The sequence below is a fragment of the Morone saxatilis genome, unplaced genomic scaffold (genome assembly GCF_004916995.1).
Source record: "Morone saxatilis isolate NCDOM2014 unplaced genomic scaffold, NCSU_SB_2.0 Contig4, whole genome shotgun sequence".
NCBI lineage: Eukaryota > Metazoa > Chordata > Actinopteri > Moronidae > Morone > Morone saxatilis.
This window is the reverse complement of record NW_023339984.1, coordinates 3368414-3389658: the sequence shown is the minus strand read 5'-3', so window position 1 is coordinate 3389658 and position 21245 is coordinate 3368414. Positions and strand designations below refer to the sequence as shown.

The 21245-nt window shown below is 40.4% G+C and overlaps 1 protein-coding gene across 1 annotated transcript in view; it reads left to right on the top strand.

Annotated features, from left to right (window-relative positions):
* nrxn2b (neurexin 2b) overlaps nucleotides 1-21245 on the top strand; it is a gene marked incomplete in the record, with an annotated part of 560348 nt that overhangs the window by 189162 nt on the left and 349941 nt on the right. Inside the window, 1 exon segment of the mRNA XM_035675730.1 lies at nucleotides 14231-14392. Coding sequence (XP_035531623.1) covers nucleotides 14231-14392 — 162 coding nt within the window.

The window sequence follows — 21245 nt, the reverse complement described above, 5'->3', positions numbered from 1 at the left end:
TATCAATGTTAAAAACCTCTAGTAAAATGGCACCAAACTGAAAGTTGAGACTTTGAGGTTTGGCATCCTTAGCTGATACCTGCATTCAAATCAAGGTGTTGTCCCTCTAATCCTCCTACTCTTTCTTCAGTTAGTGACTTCTGATCATTTACCAGAATTACTTTGGACAACCCCAGACAACTCCCCTAGACCAGTTGGGAGTAAAAGCCTGCGAGTTGCTTTTGTCACTGTCTGCAATACAACTGTTAGTGGAGACACCGGTATCTTTTGTTGCCTGTCTTTTGTAACATATACAATTTATGTTGACATGTATAATTTAACATTCGTGCAAAATGATGCCCCCTTCTTATAGAATAATTTATTTTCTGACATTCGGCTGGATTCTAGACACTTGCCTCGTTTTATTTTCCTTATTTACCCACAATCAAAACTAGGAAAATATTTTCCAGTAGCTCACCTAATGTGTACCACGAGTCCTTACTGCAGCGGGTTCTACTCCGGCCCAAGGCCATTTGCTGCTTGTCATCCCCTCTCTTTCCCATGCCTTTCCCATCTCTCTCTACTGTCCTGTCAAAGAAGGCCAAATGCAAAAAAGTAAAATAATAATAAATCTAGAAAAAATATAACTTCTTCATTGTCAGGTGTGTAATACTTAAGAAGTACTTTGTACTCTTTAGACTAGCTGTCAACACTTTTTGTTAACAGCTAGGCTGTTCACAAGTATGCACAAAATCAAAACAGTATAACAGCTGGAAACATGCATATTCATGTTCAGCTGCTATAGCTGTGTGCTCACAAACTGGATCAAAATGTATAAAAGATGGATTAAGTATACAGTTAATGTTTTTTCCCCCAATTTGTTATTACTAAATAACAATGCCTTGTTTAGTTAGATGAAATTTAAATTCATATATATATATTTGTTTTATTTTTGTTTTAAGAAGAGCAGCCACTAATTCCATGTGTTATAGTACACAGTTGTCCTTGTGGGTTGACATTTAACTTAGCCACATCCTGATGGAATCTAGAGGGAAAGAAGGGCCGTTGTACAAGGATGGAGGGAGTCAGTCAGTCAGAGATGGAAAGGTAAAGATGAGGATGATAGGAAGCACAACTGAAAAGGAGAGAGAATGATGACCATCTACATTGCACAATATGTTCTGCTGCATTTTTGATGCACTCACACACCTATACAGAAGCACACACCCTCACACACTGTTTGTTTGCAGACTCCTCTCTGCCCGTAATTGCAGTGACATTTATATTTGCACCTGAAGCCTGTCTGCCAGTTTCCATTACTTGGAGCCAGATTTAGAGAGAGGCGGACTAGAGTGAATGGCGGGTGACTGGAATGAACGCGGAACCAAATGTACCTGAAAGAGCTATTTTGAATCGAAGCCCAGCTCCCCTCCATCTGACACGGTCACCCACAGAGTGTCTGTGTTACCCAGGAATGCCTGATACACAACACATGCATAAATAATCAGAAAGGTTCATAAATGTATAAAATATGGATGGTCTCAGTCATACAGCCAACACAAATTGAGCTTATACTTACATGTTTACAACGCATACTGAATTTTCATGTGTCTTTAACCATTAATTCAGACTGTGAAAGTTTCTTCTGATGACAAATAGTACCCATTCCCTCCTTTCCCACCCAATAATACTATTCCACAATATCAGTTTTATCACTTATTTCTAAAGGCCAAAGTTGGAAATTTATATGAGAATGGTCATCAGTCTTAGAACTCTCTCAGTTACAATGACAAATCTATCTGGACTGGGGATCTTGGCTCCACTGCACTATCCATTGATCATTTTCACAACTTTGTCATTAAATATTTATTCAGCTTATTCGCTGGTGGCCGCAGTTCAGTAACGTCCACAGTGTGAGTGTGTAAAAGATCAGCAAGTCGGAAAAAACATAATTTTACATCTTGGAAACCGCTGGCTGGCATCCTGCAGGTCTTCGGCACAAGTTGAAAGATCCATGCTAACCGTTTCACCAGTCTGGGAAATGCAAAGCTATGAAACAATTACCACCTTAATAGTATTAGCATTTCTCCTCTTCTCCAACCCATCCCCCAATATTTAATACATGCAGATTTCTTAGCCCAGGGGGCCCTTTGAGACAGATGCAACACAAAGTTGTTTGTCAGTGCCTGTGGTTGTTTACATGACTGCAAGCTTTATCCTCCATCAGCAAACATCCGCATTTGCAGCCTTCGTTTTCCCTCACGGGTCAATTACAGAGAGGGTGATGGGCTGTCACAGCAGGGGCTCCAGGCATGTTGGGTTTGAGGGAAAGTTGAAACAAGTACGTTGCATGAAAGAGGAAATTTATTGTAGTAGACAGTAAAATTAGTAGCACAGAGAGGGGGGAACTGGTCTATTTTTAATACTCTTGCATCCCTACTCTCTCTTAAGTACTAGAGTTGTTTATCTCCTAAATCTCTAACCAGTTGCACTCAGTTGTTTTCAGCCCACACGTTCACTGAGACTATGTGGCACTCCTTCATTATAAGAAGGATAAGTAAGGATTCATCTCATATGGTTTGCTATTGTATGAGATGTCATACATTTTCCTCTATCCATTCTACATTAGTGCTGCACACACTTCCGTCTCGTACATCTTGGAGCAGAACAAAAGTGGGAAATCCAGACCATTCTGTCTACCGTTTGATAACAAAAATAGAACAAAACTTTAATTTTCTGCACGATTGATCTTGACAATGTAGCACCAGTTCAGAAGTACTTACACTTCTCAAGCCTGCAGTAAAAAGTCTGACTTGTGTAATAGCTATGCCTCTAGATCTTCTACACATATACTTTTACACATCAGTTGGCTCAGGGGCTCAGTTCGCTACACTTCTTTCTACTCTAGAAGTTTATTCATTTAGCTCTTACTACTTCTTACTCTTCAAAATCATGACCCTAGTCTAACTGCCTGTGTAGACTTTCTTTTAATGGAATGGTTGTGTAATTATGGTGCTGATAAACTTAAAAACAATTTAGTTCCAACAACTCACTACACTTAATCAAGACACTGCTATAGGTAAACAAATGAACGTGTCAAATGCAAGTCAAAGTTACAAAGAACAAATTTAACAATGAAACAAAAAAATAATTAAGTCGTCTTATTCATTATGTTCAGATTTTAAATACACAGGTTCCATATTCCTGTTCTTTTATCTCCTCCATTCCTTTGTCTGTCACCATGACAGTCGATATAAGTGTTTATGTCTTAACCCTGTACACTTACCCCTTTGTGGAGACCTGCTCAGGAAATTCAATATAAGCCTGCCCTTCCTATATGCATATACTGCGTACTCGCAGAACTGTGTAGACCGACACACATACGTTCACTCATTGTACATTGGGCAGACACCATGCAAAATGTAATAACTCCCTTTCATTTCCACCAGCCATCTTTTCACTTGCTGTCATCACTTTATCATGTCATTTCAAAGATCATCAGCAATTTTTGAAGGATAAATTTTTCACAACCCTCCCAGGGCTGTTCCGTCAAAGAACTGATAGAGAGATAAGTTCAACATCCAGACATCAAATGCCTATAAGGAGTCTAAAAATTAGAGTATTCAAAATGTTGCTCTCATTTATTTTCCTCAGCTGTATCACAGCCCGTATTTCAATGAGTTTCAAAAAGCCCACAGTCATTGTCACCTTTGTTAGGGTACATTTGTCTAGCGTAATTAATCGGTTCCCAGTTGTTGGAGCTTCCTATCATATCTGCTCTTTGATGTATCAGCTGTTGTTTTTCTAAGCTCAGAGACATGGGACTGCAGTGTGGTGTGCATATGCAAATTCACACCCACCATTGAATCTTATTTACCTAGTTAATGGCTTAAGAGGAGTCATTAGACAAAGTGGGTGACTGGTGACAGCACTTTACAGTGACCCTGGATCAAAGAGTGGGCGTGCATGAAGCTTCAAATTGACCAGTTAGCCCCATGGGGAGGACTTTGTTTATGGGTACCACTTAGACTCAGCTCCCACACAGATGGCACGAACACAGTAATCCATCCTACGCAAAAACACGCCCACAGTACTATACCTACTGTACTGTACGTACTATACGGGACAGACTCCAGATGTGAACATGTGCACTGTGGACCCCTACGCATACATGATACATCACAGTGGCACTTTTTCTTTCAAACTTTGTTGTTTTTAAACGGCACTAGGCGAAATTATAGCTTCATCTAAAATCTTAACCACTCAAGTCATAAATTGACTATAGGCACTATAATAAAGTAATACAGTGTATTAAGTGGCATAAATTCACTCTCTTTGCCCAAATTCTGTCAGATATGGTCACCCACGGTAGCTGACAATTTCAACTTTCATATCAAGATATAAGATGTCCTCTAGAGGTCCATTCCGTCCTGAGGGAAAACTCAGGGCGGATCTCAGTGATAGATCTTTTGCCCTCTCACTGCCATTTGCCAACCTTTCCCAGCCTTAATGCCACATATGCAGCAACGATGTGAGAGGGTGTTTTCATGTAATTTGTATACACATGAATAAAGCAGTTTTTACACAGTTTTGGTTTTTAGTTCCTCTTTAAGACAGGGCCCTGCTTGGCCTAATGTTAGTAATGAAACGTTTTTTGGTTGCTGTACCTTAAAATGCTGCTGTTTAACTGAGCTTCACTAATGTAACTTTTGTCCAAAGTGCACTTAACTACTTTATTTGGCCCAGTGGCAGCAGCGTCACACTGTGTCAGACATAAGATATGTGACATGATACTTATTTATTGATCCATTTATTTCCATTGCATGTTCTTGTTAGCATGTTTTTCTCTTCCCAGGGACTGCAAGCTTTGCTTTTTATTGTGTAAATTACTAAATAAACATTTCTCTCTCTTTCAGGATGCTGCAAATACCAGAACCCTCAATGAAATTCCTGTCCTTCTTTCTGCCCTTCTCTATCCCTTTCTTGAATTCTCAAGAATATGCTAAATAATTCTGTTTTCCTAAATGCCCCTGATGATTTCACACCATGACCTTCAACGCTGGAAACGCACTGTAGTTTTTATCATAATTGTCAATTTTTGATTTTGCATATGTATCACAGTAGCCCCTTAGTGACTACTTGGAGAACATTTTCTTAGAGATTTGAACCTTTTCAAGTCTTGAAAACATGATTGGCCCTGCCCAATACTAAAGAACACCATTTTGAAAAGGACTAGACCCCTACTGCCAGCCAAGCCCGCTGACCAGATTAGCCTCTCAGAGTGAATACTTACTAATACTGATGTACTTTCCCTCATTCCCTTTCCCTGCTCAAAACAAACATCCCCATCAAAACTACCCAAATCCCCTCTGTGGAAGTTGATTTGCTAACTCTTGTCTTTTTTACTAACAACAAGCTTCAGAATTCTTCCAATTTGATTCTTTCCATTAGTGAATTTTCTTTTCCCTTACCTTTTATAATTTAAACGACTAACACTGTGTCATTCACGGAATGTGAACCATCTGTTGTTTTCTCTACTTAACTTGCGACTTACATACTAACAAATGTATTGTTATCCTTTTATTCCTTTTTTATGACTTTATTTTGTAGAGTACCCTTTGAAAACAAGATAGTTATATAGTTGCTTTCTTTATTTCTTTATTTGGATGTTTTTTCTATATAAACAAAAGGAAAATATACATTATTTTAAATTATATAATACAATTACATTCAATTTTTGCTTTTGCTGTTAAAAGGAGAAGCTGGCGATTATTTTTTTTTTTCTTTCCCACTATTTTGGGGTTGAGGTGTCTTTTCTTGAGTTTAAGGTTTGTCATTATTTTTTTTCTTTCTCCTCCCCCTGTTTTCTCCTGAAGCACGCAGGCATTGGACACGCTATGGTAAACAAACTGCATTATATGGTAGATATCATTCTAATTGTCTTATACTTTGGTTTGCCCTGGGTTTTCCGTTACCTCTTTCTATTCTGTTTGCTTTACTGAAAGTACAATCCGCCATCAATTCCAAGGTAGCTGAAAAACTCCACCTCTCTGTTTTTCTTTTAGCCCTCTCTATATATATGTTATTGCTTTTTATTGCCATCCAGTTCTCCCCTTCCTGAAAAGAATTAACGTGTTTATCCGAAGAGGTCTGCCCAAAAAGTTACAGAAATTTAGATTTTAAGATTTTTTTGTTTTGTTTTGCTGTTTATTTTCTGTCCCTTTTTATTTGATTATTTGTTATTTTTCTTTTACTTCAAGCACTATCCGTATGAAGAAATAAAGAATCATGATGCAAGATATTTTCTCGATTGAGTAATAGAAAAGTATTAATACTTACCTTTACTTTTTTTTAATCCCTGTTTTTCTCCTGATTTATTTTCTTAGAAGAGCCCTATGAAGTGAGCGTACACAGCAGAGTTCTCAAGCAGACAAATAGCCTACTATGGCAACTCCAGTGAGAGGAAGTAAAAAAAAAAAAAAAGCTTTGTCCATTAATTTCACCAACCTTTTAACAACATGAGAGGCACTGAGGGGACCATCTCGCTATGATGCCTCAGTTGGACCTTTTCAGCCGGTTATGGAGCAACCTGTTATCTAGGCTCGCCATCCTGTGCTTTATGAAGTCATGAAGAGTATTTACAACTCTTGATTTAGTGGCCAAAGCCCTCACTGTAAAGTAGGCCTCAAATGAGGGCTTGATCCCATTAGTGGCCTTAGGCTGATTTATGATCAACATGGAGCTGTTCCCAGACCTGCACACGAACGCACTCCCTCTCTTACACACAAGTGCACATTTAATATAGTGCTTTAATGTGGCAGTAGGCCCCTGAACTCAGGTGCAGAAATCAAACCAATGAGTACTGATGAAAGCTCATTATTGAAAATAGAATGGCAATTTCGCATTTATTAAGCTGCAAACTGGGCCAGGTTTGCCAAAATAAATAGCTGCCGTTAATGTATGAAAAATTAAGTAACACCTTAGTCGGATCTTGTTTTAAAAACTGTTAGGTTGAATGTACTAGAGTGCTGCCAGTGTACACTGGCAGACCACCCTTACCATATGTAGTTGTGATCAGTCTTACTTGCTTTCACTGGACTTTCTAATCAACAAGTTAAGCTCTCTGCCTATTGATACACACCGTAAAGGTAACTGCCTGGGAAAATCTGAACTGTGTGCGATCGACCCCTCATTAACACTAACACTAACTTATATTTCTTATACTTTACTGGCCTCACCCCTTGCATGAAGAGGCTTGACCTCCCTTCCCAATCTGTTTTTTTTTTTTTTTGTTGTTTTTTTGGATTTTATATACAGATTGCATTGAGTATATATGTATATGTATATATCATGGCTAACATATATACATACATATATCAATTTTCCTAAAATAATCAATATGGCCATAAAACATGTTAGCCACACCCTGATGCCGTTTTATTTATTTAATTTTACTTTATTTAATTTATTAATTTATTTTTCTTCTCTAAGTTTAACTTCAAAATTAACTTACTAAAATGAATAATGACCTCACATCATATCGTGCTGAAACAAAAAAAGGGGAAAAAGTAAAGAGGGAAGACAGATTTTCATTTTCTGGGTGAATAGAGGATTGATGCTTTAAGGAATAAATCTGCCCAAGTCACTGTATCTGGTGGTGGCTCAGATCAAATTTGACAAAAGTGATGAAGCAATTTGGAGCTGGCTTTGGAACTGCAATCATGACTGAGTGCAGATTTTTTTGTAGTGTGGAGGGCAAGGATAGTGATGATACGGTATATCCCACCATTGGAATACTAATTGCTCTATTCACCAAGACAGGGACGTCCTCTCTCCCCTCTCAATTTTCCCTATTCTTTAAAAAACCCTCTCATTTCCGTTGATTTCATCTGTGATTGATGACATTGGTCCCATCCTGTCCCACTTCCACCTCCAAAGTTACAGTATCCGATGGTTGTATTCCTGCACCCTGTTTGCATGTTTCTATTGGCTAGAACGTCTTCACATCAGCATTCTCACAGGGTGTAAATGCTGCTCTAGCCCAGCGCGTGTCAGTCTGTTGCACACGTGTCTATATGTCTATATGTTTTTTTCTGTTGCATTCTTGTCCAAGTAAAAACCTTAACATTGACAGCTCTGTTCCTTTTACCCATTTGTCTCGTGTTGTGGTGCCCTGCAATTAAATGGACTTCCCCGCTACTTTTCCCATTTTGCTGCATCTTGCCAGATGGTTTATATGTTTTTTTGTTTACTAGTTGGTCTGTTTGTGTTGTGTCTAATGGAACTATCCCCACATCACAATTCTTCCTGTCATCTTTCCATGTAAGTGCATGGCTTGTATGTCACCCTGTTAGCTTGGATGGGTTCATTTTGTTTCCTCTTAACCAAAACAAACCCTTGTCACATGAAATAACACATTCAGTCCAAATCTGGATCTGGTTTGAGCAATCAAATTGCAGAGGACTTTTAAAGAATCCTCACCTACTCCTATCACTTTAACTAAATTTACTAAAACAGTGTTACTAATCTACTGTTTGAACCAAACCTTTGTTGTAACTGTACTAACAACCATTTTTGTGTCTGACTTTTCCCTTACTTACAAAAGTACTAACCGATTTTGTTCACCCTCCAACCCTTTTAACTCTTCTCGGCACACAACTAAAAAAAACTCAGACCACCCCCCCTTTTCTCACCCCCAATCTCCTTGACAACTGTTGCCAAAACGGTACTCGCCACAAGCTACCCAATCCTCCCTCACGCCTTTACTAACCTAGAGTAGTTCAAAGGTTCATGTTTTTTTTTAGTGTTGAAAGATGGATCTCCCTCAATACAACAATATATAACGCCCATCTAATACACATTGACAAGCTGCCAGACATCTATCAAAGTCCGCTGCTGGATGGGAATCCCGTCTTTCCCTTTCTCTCTTAAACATCCTTGCTTCCCTTTGGGTCTGGCTTTGACCTGAGCTAATGAGGAGGCAGTGTGTGGGGTCTATTTTGATATGTTTCTTATGTCAGCCTTCAACTGTGTAATGTAATATATTAACTAAAATATAATGCGTTGTTTCTCCCTGCAAAAGATCTCTGGCGGTAGCCAAATGTAGTGCCAACAAGGGTAAGTCATACATTTTCAAGGTAAGCTTGTTGCCTCCTCTCTGCACAGATTATGATGTTAAATATAGGAAGGCACTGAAAGGTGTCCGTACTCAGACAGACTGTGCTGTATAAGTCTGAAATTGCTGACAAAGAAACAGACTCTCAGTGAAAGTAAAGATTGGATGCTCTAAATCACGGCTACATTTAGGAATTGAAGCTAGAACATGATCTGTTCTCCTGAATAGAAGATGTGTGCACAGTGGGAGTAAGTTGCTCACACAAAGCTATTTTTTCCATTGTGTGTGTTGAAGGCCTTACAGGATATGGCTTCATATACCATAAAGTGTAAAATTCCTCTCCTTTTTTTCTTTCATATTGAGGATAGGGCTAACATAAGCTTCAAGACTTGCTTTGATACTCCTCCTTGGCCCCTCAGTACCACCTGGTTTCATTCTGATACACTTCTTTAGGGCTGATATGCCTGTGTTACCTTTTGCTCACTTTTCATTTCTTTTTAAATTTTTACCCTAGTCAGCACATAAGTTGCTACCAGACTTCTGGAAATCAATAAAGACGTGATAGTTCTCAGTATGTCGGGAATTGTGTGCAAGTGTATAAGGTGAGATGTAGATACATCTTCAAGCACACATGATTTACAATTTAAGCTCACTAAAATAAAACAAGGTTGTATTGTTTGCAGAATGTGGTTAGTCCTATTGTTTCAAGTATAGCATTATGGTCTTAATTGCATTCAATTAGGCTTTTTATGTGCAATATAAGTGGGGTCACTGTAATCCCCAGCTCAGCTGGATTCATGTTGACCCTTGTTTACTTGATAAGAGGGAGATCTACTTCACGGAGCATTCAGTTGCCATTTGCCTGCAGTCACAGAGCCAGATATGGTCAATGAGCCAGTAACATGCTCAACTGAGCACACTGCAGGACTCCACACAAAGAACAGTTCTAGGTCACCATACACACTACATGTGAAACCCCATTATCCAAAGCTTTGCTATTCTGTAAGCAGTTGGTGGTTTATGTGGCACAAGCACAAAAGGGAAAGATTGATTGAAAAGACAGGAGGTTAATAACGTAACAGAAACCATTCCATATAGGTATGTGATTGTGTAAAATGTATTTCCTCTCAGGATTTGAATTCAGAGCTGTGTCAATCACTTCACAGTATATTCAGCTGTAAACAGCTCCAGTCTGTGTTTTGTATGATATCTGGGATACACAGTTCAGCCCAGATCAGCCAGGTCTGTTTGGTTTCTGTGTTTACTGGGCTAAAGAAGTATTTGAAAAGCCGCTGGGTAAAAACCAAGGGGTCTAGTAGAAGCAGCACATGTGTTGGCGTTTTGGTTGCCTGTTTTAGCTATTGTCAATTTTACACATTTGAATAAATCCAATAAAATTAATTTCTTACTAGAAAAAGAGCAGATAGGGTTGCTAGAAATGTGTTAATTAGCCAGTTATATTTTTGCATTCATCAAGTTTTGTTTTTAGATTGTAACACTGGGCTATGTTTCAATACGGAAACTGTGATCACACTATTACAAACAGTTATTTTCTGGCCATATTGTTGCATCTGTTCAGGTCTCTTAAATATATTTTTTCAAGCAAAATAAGTCACATTTGTTTTATACAGTAAAAAAAGGATATAATTATGATCATTCAAAAAAAACAGCGTAGGAAATATTAAGACATCAAGTAGTTGTGCAAGTTGCAGTATGGTAGCATACTTTAGGATGTTCTGTTACTAACCCTGGCTGCTCTGGATGTCCTCAATCAGCACTGTTGTGGCTCTGTCTCTTCAGTTACTCTGAATACATTGACAATCAAGGAAACGCAGACACAGGTGGTACTTCATTTAGTGACCTGGATCCAACATTTCGACAACCATTAATTTTACCTGTGAGCTATTATCACCATTAAGTATAGAGTAATAACAGAGGGAGGTTCACCTCTGCAGATATTACCATGTTTTATCAAAGTGAAACTTTGCTTGAAAGTGACTTTCTTGAAACTGCTGTTAGCTGCTTTTATGCCTCATATTATATTTACATATCAGGATCAGAAGGATGAGCAGATACAGATATGGATCTAAAATATGTAGATTATTACTGCAGGACCAGCTTTGTCTTGATGACAATTAAAATATCCACAATTACAATATTATTATTTTAAGCTGTATTTCTCCATACTGAATAATGAAATTCAAAACAAAGGATCTCAGAAAGAGGAACCAGCCAAATTCTCTCTGGTGGAATCTTAATATTTTACTCCTTGAGATTCATTAAAAGAATAATCCAACCCTAACCCTAACCCTAATCTAACGACTAAACGTTTTGAGAACAGAATTTCTTTGGAGTTCTTTCAAACTATATGGCTTCCAGGCCTGTAGCACCAGGGTATTTCCACCATCAACCTGTGATATGAGCACTCTTTCCATCCACAGGCCAGTGATGCAAGTGTTCGTAATGTGCAGTCTGGTTGAAGTAAAGACTAGCTAACACATGAATAATTACAAAGTTACCTCAGAGGGAACACTTGCATATTTGTTTAGCTTGTGTTCATTTCCTGGACTAATAATGCATGTGCTTATTTTGGATCTTTGGCATATTGTATCTGTGGGGTTTTAATTGCTGTTTAGAGCCCTCCTCTGACCTGTGATTGTATTTTCTGAAAACCCTGCATACATTAAAAGCTTTGAAAGTGGTGGAATCTGGGATGATGGAGAGGGCAAGAGAAAGAAAGACAAACAAACAAATGCATCACTGAACTCTAATTTCCCCTCTTTAGCTGATAACTTTATAGATGTCTGGCAACTAGCTGATGGTAGTCCCTCGTAGCCCCAATAAGCACATCTTGCCCTGAAAATGTACCATCAACAACAGTCCATACAATATTCTCCCAAATCCAAAGTGCCTGCTTGGCCATAAAGATGCTGATGTTCTTGTAGCACTTAAGGCAACATTTTAATTTCAGAAAGTGTACAGGCTATTATTTTGAAAAGAGGTAATGCCATGGGTCATGCCAAACTCTGTAGGACTGCTTTAAATGACATCCGTCGTGAGACTTCCCGCCCCCTTGTTTCTCCTACTTACCCACCTGTTAGGTCTCTCTCGTCACTATGGGATAAATGAAGTTGCCCTGCTGAAACCCCCCTCCAAGATCTTCAAAGATGACCCCTAACTGACCAGCACTGTCAACCGCTGATTCCTGCCAGACACATCTAGCCAATATGATCGCTCTTTCACATCAAGTAGCAACAGCAGACATAAAAATGAGTTGCCCTGTTAAGAGGGGAAGTACGGCAAAAAAGGAAAAAAAAAAGTGAAAAAAAAAGAAGATGAGCACTCAGCTGGGTGACTGATCTGTTGAGTGCAGTTGCTAAGATTTCTTTTCAGCCCTCTGCTTCGGTGCTTTATAAATGCAATTATTTTGTGTAGTAATAAAGAAAATGTATCTGTGCTCATAACCTGCTATTAGTGTGCAGTTATGCCCATCAAAACTAGAGTCTGTACTGTGTAGTAGTGTAGTAGATCCAAAATGCAAAATTATGTACTGCCATATGCAAAATCTTATTGTGAATGACCAAAATGTAAAGTTGGACCTCAGATGAAAGGAAGATAGTGTGTGCTAGCTTCACTTTTTAGTTTGCAAAGGTAATGTAAAACAGATGGTTGTGTACACGGTTCCCTGCATTGCTGTATTTAAGCTGTGTACATTTATGCAAAATAACAGATGTTGAATCAGAGACATGAGTGCTTCACTTTGGCCCAGGCCAGCTCTATTAGGATAATTTGACAATAAATTGGTCACTAACTGCAAAAATGCCTCCCAAATCAAACAGCATTATTTGGCAGGAAGTTTGAAAAGCAGCATAGCTGTGGCACTGATAGCAAATACAGCTATGATATAATACAATCACCCAAATTATACATATTAACATGTTCAACTAGTACTGCAGTTGGCTGCATTGTAGAGTATAATGTAAAAGGTTTTTACGTATGACGACTGGAAAAACTAAGTGGAGGAAATCCTTATTCTCATTTGAGATTTCTATTATTCTAATTTCCCTTGACCATATCTCGTGTCATTTTATTGATTCCTCAGGTATTCTTTGAACTGACATTGTATGGTCTTCATCTCATTTTAAAATGATATTGTGTTATCTCAGTACAAGCGTAGTGTCCACATATTCTGTCATAATTTAAGTTAAAACTCTTTTTGATCAGGTAGACATGTTCCAGTAATATGAGTGTACTGCGACTTCAGACATCAAAATACCATTTGAGCTTAAAAAAAAACTCAAACCCAACAAAAAACAAAAGACAGCTATCTCACAGAAAAGCCTGGAGGAGCCTCAGAAATTTACCCTCTATGCATCTGTTTTTTTATTTTTTATTTTTTTTATATATTAGGTCTTGTTTTCTGCATTTCAATCCACACTGTCTCATACCATCAGCTTGCGGCTGTGTGTTTGATTCCACTCTGCATTTTCTGCTCTGTTAGCGATCAAACATACAGCACAGAATGTGTAACCTTGCACAAAAGACGAGACTTGAGGCACAGGAATATTGAAAAGGGATTTATTTTTACTGGTAGTTCCTTAAATGAGGACTGGCTCAGCAAAGGAGAATAGCTATGTCAATCACAGGGAAAGCCCAGATATTTTAAAAATAGTGTTACCTGTAAGATCATGTTTTTGTACTCGGCTTTGTATAACATAATGATTCACTGCATTTGGTTTAGGTAGTTGTCAGTGTTTATTAACGGCATGTTTAATCCAGTGTAGGATACAGTTAAAGTTTACTTTTGCCATTACTCAAATAAATGAGGATTGTTCCAGTGATTAGACAGTGAGCACAGCACTATTCCATTGGTTTTCTCTTAGCAACTGCACTCTGGAGTGAAAGCCCCCAGTCTGACTCGTGACCAAAAGCAACCAACCAAGCGATACCATATAGGGGACGGCCGCACCTGTCACTGGTGTTTAATCCACTTTCTTCCTTGTTTTTCCTCCTCATTCTAATTTCTCTCCACTCTCATCATTCTCTATTTCTGTCTATCCCTGCTTTATATCTCTGTCTCTGTCTGTATCTCTCTGTCTTCTTTCATCTGTCTCTCTTGGGCCATGCCTATGCCAGGTGACCATCTCAGTGGATGGTATATTGACCACCACTGGTTACACCCAGGAGGATTACACCATGCTGGGCTCTGATGACTTCTTCTACATTGGAGGGAGCCCCAACACCGCCGACCTGCCCGGATCACCAGTCAGCAACAACTTCATGGGCTGCCTGAAAGATGTGAGTGGCTCTGTCTACTTTGTGAATATGTGCTGTATGTAGCTCATCATCTCCCTGCCTCAGGTCAATGGGTAGTAGTTACTTTCTGCAGAAACAACCATATTAATGGAAAATATCCCTCTCAGTCACACATGCAAGGTGATCTGATGATCTGTTTAGAGTTGTTCCGATTCCGATACCAGTTTTGGAAATTGCTCCGATACTGCCTAAAATGCTGGCATCGGTATAAAATTTTTGCTTTGGGCATCTGTATCGGCCGAGCTGGAGTCCAGGCACCATTCCAATAACACAAGCGTAAATCTTAATAAATTCAGTAAAGTCTAAATTTTAGCTAGGCAGTGGTTAGCTCGTGTAATTAGGGCTCTGGTACGCAGGGTTAGCTGCGCTTAAAAACAGTAGAGGCGCTGTGCCTGCAACCTGCAGCCTGCTGAGTTTTAGAGGGACACGCAGGAGGAATTGTCACGTGACACAGACACAACAGCACACACCACACTGTGTCCAGAGCCGATCTGACCGGCCGAGGGCTTGAGCTAGCTAAGTAGCACTAATATCATGTCGGCGGTGTGGCAGATGATATTCAGCCTGGCAATCTCCCATCCCACGTTAAAACTGCGAGCATGTAACGTGTGCAAAAGATAAAATCTCCAAGGGGTGGGCACCGCCTAGTTTGCTATTTTTAACACAAGCAATTTAATGCCAAAAGCAACCTGAAAGACGCCGTAACACTCCTAAGACGACGACGAATTTTCTAAATCAAAAAGGGAAAAAAGAAGGACGAGCCGCAAGCCAGCAACTCCTGGGAAAGCTTGTTTTTAATAAGTCTTTTATACTGTTTTATTTAAAAATAAATGTCTTGATTTGCATCGTATTTTATTCATTGTTTTTACAAGGGTTTAAACCCCTGAAGCCAGGCGCTTACTACAATGAAAATGCATATCAACAGTCATAGCAGGCATATATCGATATTTTTTTATAAATCTGGTATGCAGAACATACTGGTATCGGATCGGTACTCGGTATCGGCCGATACCCACAGCACAAGTATCGGAATCGGTATCGGGAGGGAAAAAATGGTATCGGAACATCTCTAGATCTGCTTACATCAGTTGTAGGATGCTTTGACACTATTGGTCAGATTCCCCTGTTCCAAACCAAATACCAAAAAAAATCATACAAACATCACAAACAATTGCGGTAGCCTCATCCTCACACATACTCACACACACGTTTCTGTTGACTCTGACACAGTCACTTGAAATAATCATCAGCCTGTGCAGATATAACTCCCATATTTGAGAGTAGGAGGTGTCAGACATATAGTATCCTGAATCTGTTTCAAGTGTTTATTTTCTCCTTCTTTCCCCAACCACACTGCAGACCAAACACATCCATAGGCACTGCACACACCACAGTGGGATGATAGATAATCACAAACAGCCAAATTCAGATTTATACTCCGCCGTGCAAGCATACACACACAAACAATACTCAACCACACACAGTCATGGATGGATATGTAGAGGACAGTTGCCTTATAAAAACTTTATTTCTTCAACTTTGACAAAAAATTACTTTTATTTTCACCAGGGCTTTAATTCACGGCTTTACAAGCTGTCAAGAGGACCAATCACAGCTTAAAGTATTATGCCCTTGTAAATGTAATGACTTGTATAGAGGCGACGCAACATGGTGCCATCGCATTTCCTCATAAAACCACACTGATTGAATAAGTAATTACTTTTGCCATCACTTTTAATGGATCGCACAGTAATCGCCCTATCTCTAACTTAATTATGCCTGCAGAATTACATTTTCATTATTTGGGCTGCTATCGGAAGGATCCCTAGTGGGTCTTAAACTTCCCAAGGCGTTTAACTATCCACTCTCTCATCAAGATGACGCTGGATTTACAGTCAACGTACAGACGGAGCACAGGGGAGAGGAGGGGGTGTCAACGGTAGAAAAACAGACAATGGTGAGAGCTAACAGTAACAGATAGAGGTGAAAGTGAAGAAGCAATGTGAGCAAAGTGCTGGAAATGTGACGTCAGAGCAGATGGTAGGAGAGCAGAGAATTGATCTCCCAATATGCAGCTAAGTGAGAGTAGATGCTGCACAGACAAAATGAGGAACTAAAAGTGCAAGTTTAATACAGCTAGTGTTGAAAAGAGAAAATGTTAAGAATAATGGAGCAGCATTTGTCAGCTACAGATTTTAATGGATTGCACAGTGCTGACAAAAGTGAGAAAAGGAAAGTGAATGAAAAAGTGAAGGTTTTCGAGGTAAAGGTGAGATATGGTTGAGAGTGAAGGGAATAAGCTCCAGACACATTCAGGAGAGAAGTGGTGTTACTCTAAACATCCGACATTGGCATTCATGTTTGACCTTCTGCCAAGGGCTGCATTTTTCATTTAGCAGCTGTGGTTTGGGTCAGCACTGCAAAACATATCTCAAAACGTTGTGTAGTCAAGTATAGAATCTTAAACTCTTGTTTTTCTCAAATCAAGAGAAATGCTTTGCTGACAGCATGAGGCAGTTTTTCCTGATTTCTATGGACCCGCTGTAGATAGAGAATTTTAAGATTTCCATATTGTACTGTTGACTCTAGGTTTAGTAAGAAGTGGTAATCGGTATGTGCTGCCAAGGTCTATATACAGAATGGCTCTGAGATTAGCACAAAAAAAAATAGGTCCTGAACTCTCCTTTCATGTTTGCATAGGTACTGTAGCTTTTGGATGCTCATGTTTCCTCACTCAAAAATATAAATGTTTCCTGGGTCCAACAAGGGAGCTGATGATGAAATTTCCAATGTGGATCCACAAAAGTAAAGCGAGTGTGTTTGTTCGTGTAAGACTCAATACTAGACCCTTTATTTTGTTACTTCTTGAAGGTGTGTTTACAGGTCAGAAAGATATAGTGTTTGATCCAGAGCTTCAGCTTACTGGTTGTTTTTATTGCTGTTCAAGTCCTTATGGGCTCAACTTCAGCTCCTGTCAAGGTCTAATGACCACATCAGCTGAACTGAGCCAGAAAGGTAACCACGCAGAAATGCACTGAGAAAACCCGCAATGAGAGTAACTGTGAGCGCCAGGTAAAGTAGTAGTAGCTGGAAATAAAGAGGAAAGTAAGGGGTTGGTGGGGTAGACAGCGGCGTGTTTCATCCTGTGCTAGTTCAGTGGCACAGCTCGGATTATCAGTGGTGTTATGGTCTGGGGCAAGGCTTTCATGCCGCCACCATGGTCAAACGCCTTTGATACGCTTGGCCAGTACCCTCCAGGCAACAGAAATCCAAAGGAAGAAGAGCACAGCAGAAAAGAGTAAAAAGGCACCAAAAGAGGCACTGAAGCCCTATGAAGTTTTTATTTGCGGTGTCAACATCTCTAAAATACTTCAGCCACCACTAGACGTACATAAGAGACAGACTAACATAAACGTAACAGTAGTTTGTCCGACTTGGACACCACACAACACAACACACACACACAACCACAACAAACTCCTTACACACGCTCGTTAGTGATGTCTACGTGGTCTGCTCGTGTTCAACCAGATGGCTTGCTTGTCCCGTTGTTCTTGCGGTGTCCAAATGATGGCAGATAAGGTAGGTGGCACCCTGTGCTAAAGGCGAGGCCACAGCCAACGGTAACACCCAGCCCGCCCCCTCGCCTTACTCAGATCTACAGTCAATGGCATGGTAGTAGAATGATAAGCTCATATCGTATTGTATATATGGAACCCTCAACATTCTGGCATGGTGGTGATGGTGTGACATGATCCATTCCCGTGTCATTGCGCTGAAATTCCTCCATTCGAACACGAACGAGCAGAACATCACTTGATTGTTTCGTACGCCTAAATTTGGACTCATTAGTGGAATATAGCCCTCCAGACTTAACAGGATCAGTTTATATGTGTTTTACTCTGCAAGGCAATACCACCACACACAGCGCTTTCATCACCCGCTCCATTTTCAAAGATTTTTTACTGGAAAAACTTGCTTGCTTGCATTTGCTTCGTTTTAAAACAAACAGGAAAGAAATTTCCCTGGTGCAATCATGTAGAGCTTCAGCAGCTTCATCAAGCGCGCTAACGTGACGAATGCCCTTTGTCGTGTGCTTCGTCAGGAATTGTTAGGTTAACAGTGCGCAGAACCATTACCTGCTTTTTGTGCTTTAGTAACATGAGAAGACACTTGATTGTAATTAGCATCCTAAATTGGTTACGACTTCGTGCAAGTTGTAGATTTTGAGGTGTGTGGTGGTACTTCACCGAGTAACAGTCTGAGACCCAATCTTTGTGAGCGACACGATCCCATAACGCCAGCTGCTCTGTTGCCTTGTAGATCCGAAATCCCCAGTAGCAGTTAGGGGCTACAATGATTGTGGTCATAGTGCGTTGTTTTTTCTTTTGTGGCATGGTTGTTTGTGTGGTCACTCTTCTGTTTGTTTTGTAATGTGGCCTGTGTTTCGTTGTTCAGTTATGTTTCTCTTGAAGCAGCAAGTTGCGTGTGCGACAGAATTATTTTTTCATTCTACCTCATCTTCTCCCAGATAACTTTGGCAAATACTTCACGAGGGGAAGTGCTTTTATGTTAACGTGATCTCTGGTCTCGGCCTGTGGAGCTGTCGGGCTTTTTTCTCCTAGTTCTTTGCGCTAAACACTTTTTCAATAACAAGTTTGATATACCTGACCACTTTCACAAATCCTGATGTACTAACTAGAGTCCATCCTCTAGAGATTAGTCCCACTGCAGTTACTATCTAGTCGCTCAGACCCGACGAGACGACTCTCAGCAATCATGGTCCTGTTCTTTCCTCTCCCTGACTAACTGACACGGCATGAGCTTCCTGGTATCCGGGGCCCCCGTTCTTAGTTTACATCGATTCAACACAAACACTGGCTCTCTCGGCACGCTCCTCCCATGGCTGGATCGACTCAGCTGCCTGAGGTGGTGCAGAGTACAAAACAGCTGATCGAAAACCGTGACTATCTATAAACACCCCGCACCAACTGAGTCCCCCTGGGAGAACCACAGGCCTGCGCTGGACGAAAGGTAGACACTGCCGCAAGAGCACGCACCAAGCTTTTGGCTCAGAAAGGATGCACAGCCAAACACACAAGAACCCTGATCCACAAGCTGCTTTTTAAGATCTTTCCTGTGTTCACCAGCTCAGGTATGCACTCGATGATTAACAAGCTTAAGCCAAGGAACTGAACATCTACAAACTGGGTAAAATTGAGTCCGACAAGCTGCTTTTCTTCACCAATCACTACACACCTTTTACTTAACTGTTCCCTGTGCGCCTTTTTCTCCTCCCCGTCTTCAAAAAAGAAGCAAAAAATCAAGGAGCGTCTGCCCAGGAGGAAGGCTGAAGCTATGGAGATGGAAGATGAGGAGCAACAAATTCAGAAAACACTAATAAATACTCAGACGGAGCGCGCGTATCCGCGTGAAGAGTCAAATCTACTTGCCCTCTGACAACAAAGACCAGCATTCCTTTCTCTGTTCTGTACCTGTATACGTGAACTATTTTTCTCACCTCATCTACTCTTCTCTTTTTCAAGAGCCTACAAGAAACAGATGCAACTGAAGAGGAAAAAGCAGACTCAGAAAGAGCGGCCTAACTAACACTAACCCTATTCCTGCCGCATGGTCACAACACATCACGCGCCCACACCACCTCTTCCACTTTAACTGCAATCAAATTGATGCTCTCTTCTCGCCTTCCCCTTCTAACTGCGTCTGGTATCGGCTAACCCACGGTGTGTCCGTCATGGCGACGGGGTTTGATCCGGATCGCGTGTTCTTCTACAACCCGACAACAGGGCTGTCCACTGTTGGGACCTGGACCCGAAGCAGCTAGTTGGCTCGAAGCTATGTTTGGACAAACACATCCAGGCACGACACCTCACAAAGAGAGGCCGGATGAAACCCAAAAGCAGGTGGCAACTACATCACAAAGCCAGTCTCTCAACTAAACTAAACGGACTAAATACCAGAGTCTTTTTCCCTGGCGGAAACAGAGTGTACACAAAAAAAAAACTGCATTTCAGAACCAATCGCAAGTGTTTTTGATGTGACAACTGCATAGATTGTGTGTCGTAGCAATAACCACTGCTTGTGACAGTCCATGTGTCATTAAAAGCATTGTTTTGCGTGACGCATGTCTCCGAGTAATTAGCATAGACGTTTCGTTAGCAGCCCGTTCACCGCAACTACTGATTCAGAAAACCAAAAAATTAGACTCGACAATTTATAAGACTGCCTAGAGGTTTTCTGATTGTCTGCGGTATCACGAAGACTACACGTCGGACAAAACATGTCAGTATATGACGATATACTAATAACATAAACTAATCGCGAAGAACATGAGCAATTTGTTTCTATGAGTAGTGAGTTTGATAACTATCAAAACCAATTAGATGTCAAAGTCACAACAGCAGTCGGGGCCAAGAGAAACCACAGGCTATCCGTACCGTTTGTTTTGCTATGATAATGTAATCGCTACATGTGTGTAGATAAGTTATATGCTATGTTCCTGTGTAATTCATAAGCAGGCGGTGTCAATAAGGACGAAAGCCAGAATTAGCCCATTGCACTAGAAGAGAATCAGGATGAGGAGGCAACCAAAACCAAAAGAGAACAGTAAGAGTCATGCGCATAGTCCTCGCCTTCAGTTAAACGGTATATACCTGTGAAGTACCTTACGCTCTACAAACTCATGATCGTTCCAACCTCCTGAATGCTCTCCTGACTTGTGTGGATGTCGTCCTGCTCACAGGAAGCGAGGCATGTGAACGGACAGCAGACTCCTGAAGAAGCGAACGCTGCATGGAGGCAAGCCGAGCTGCCA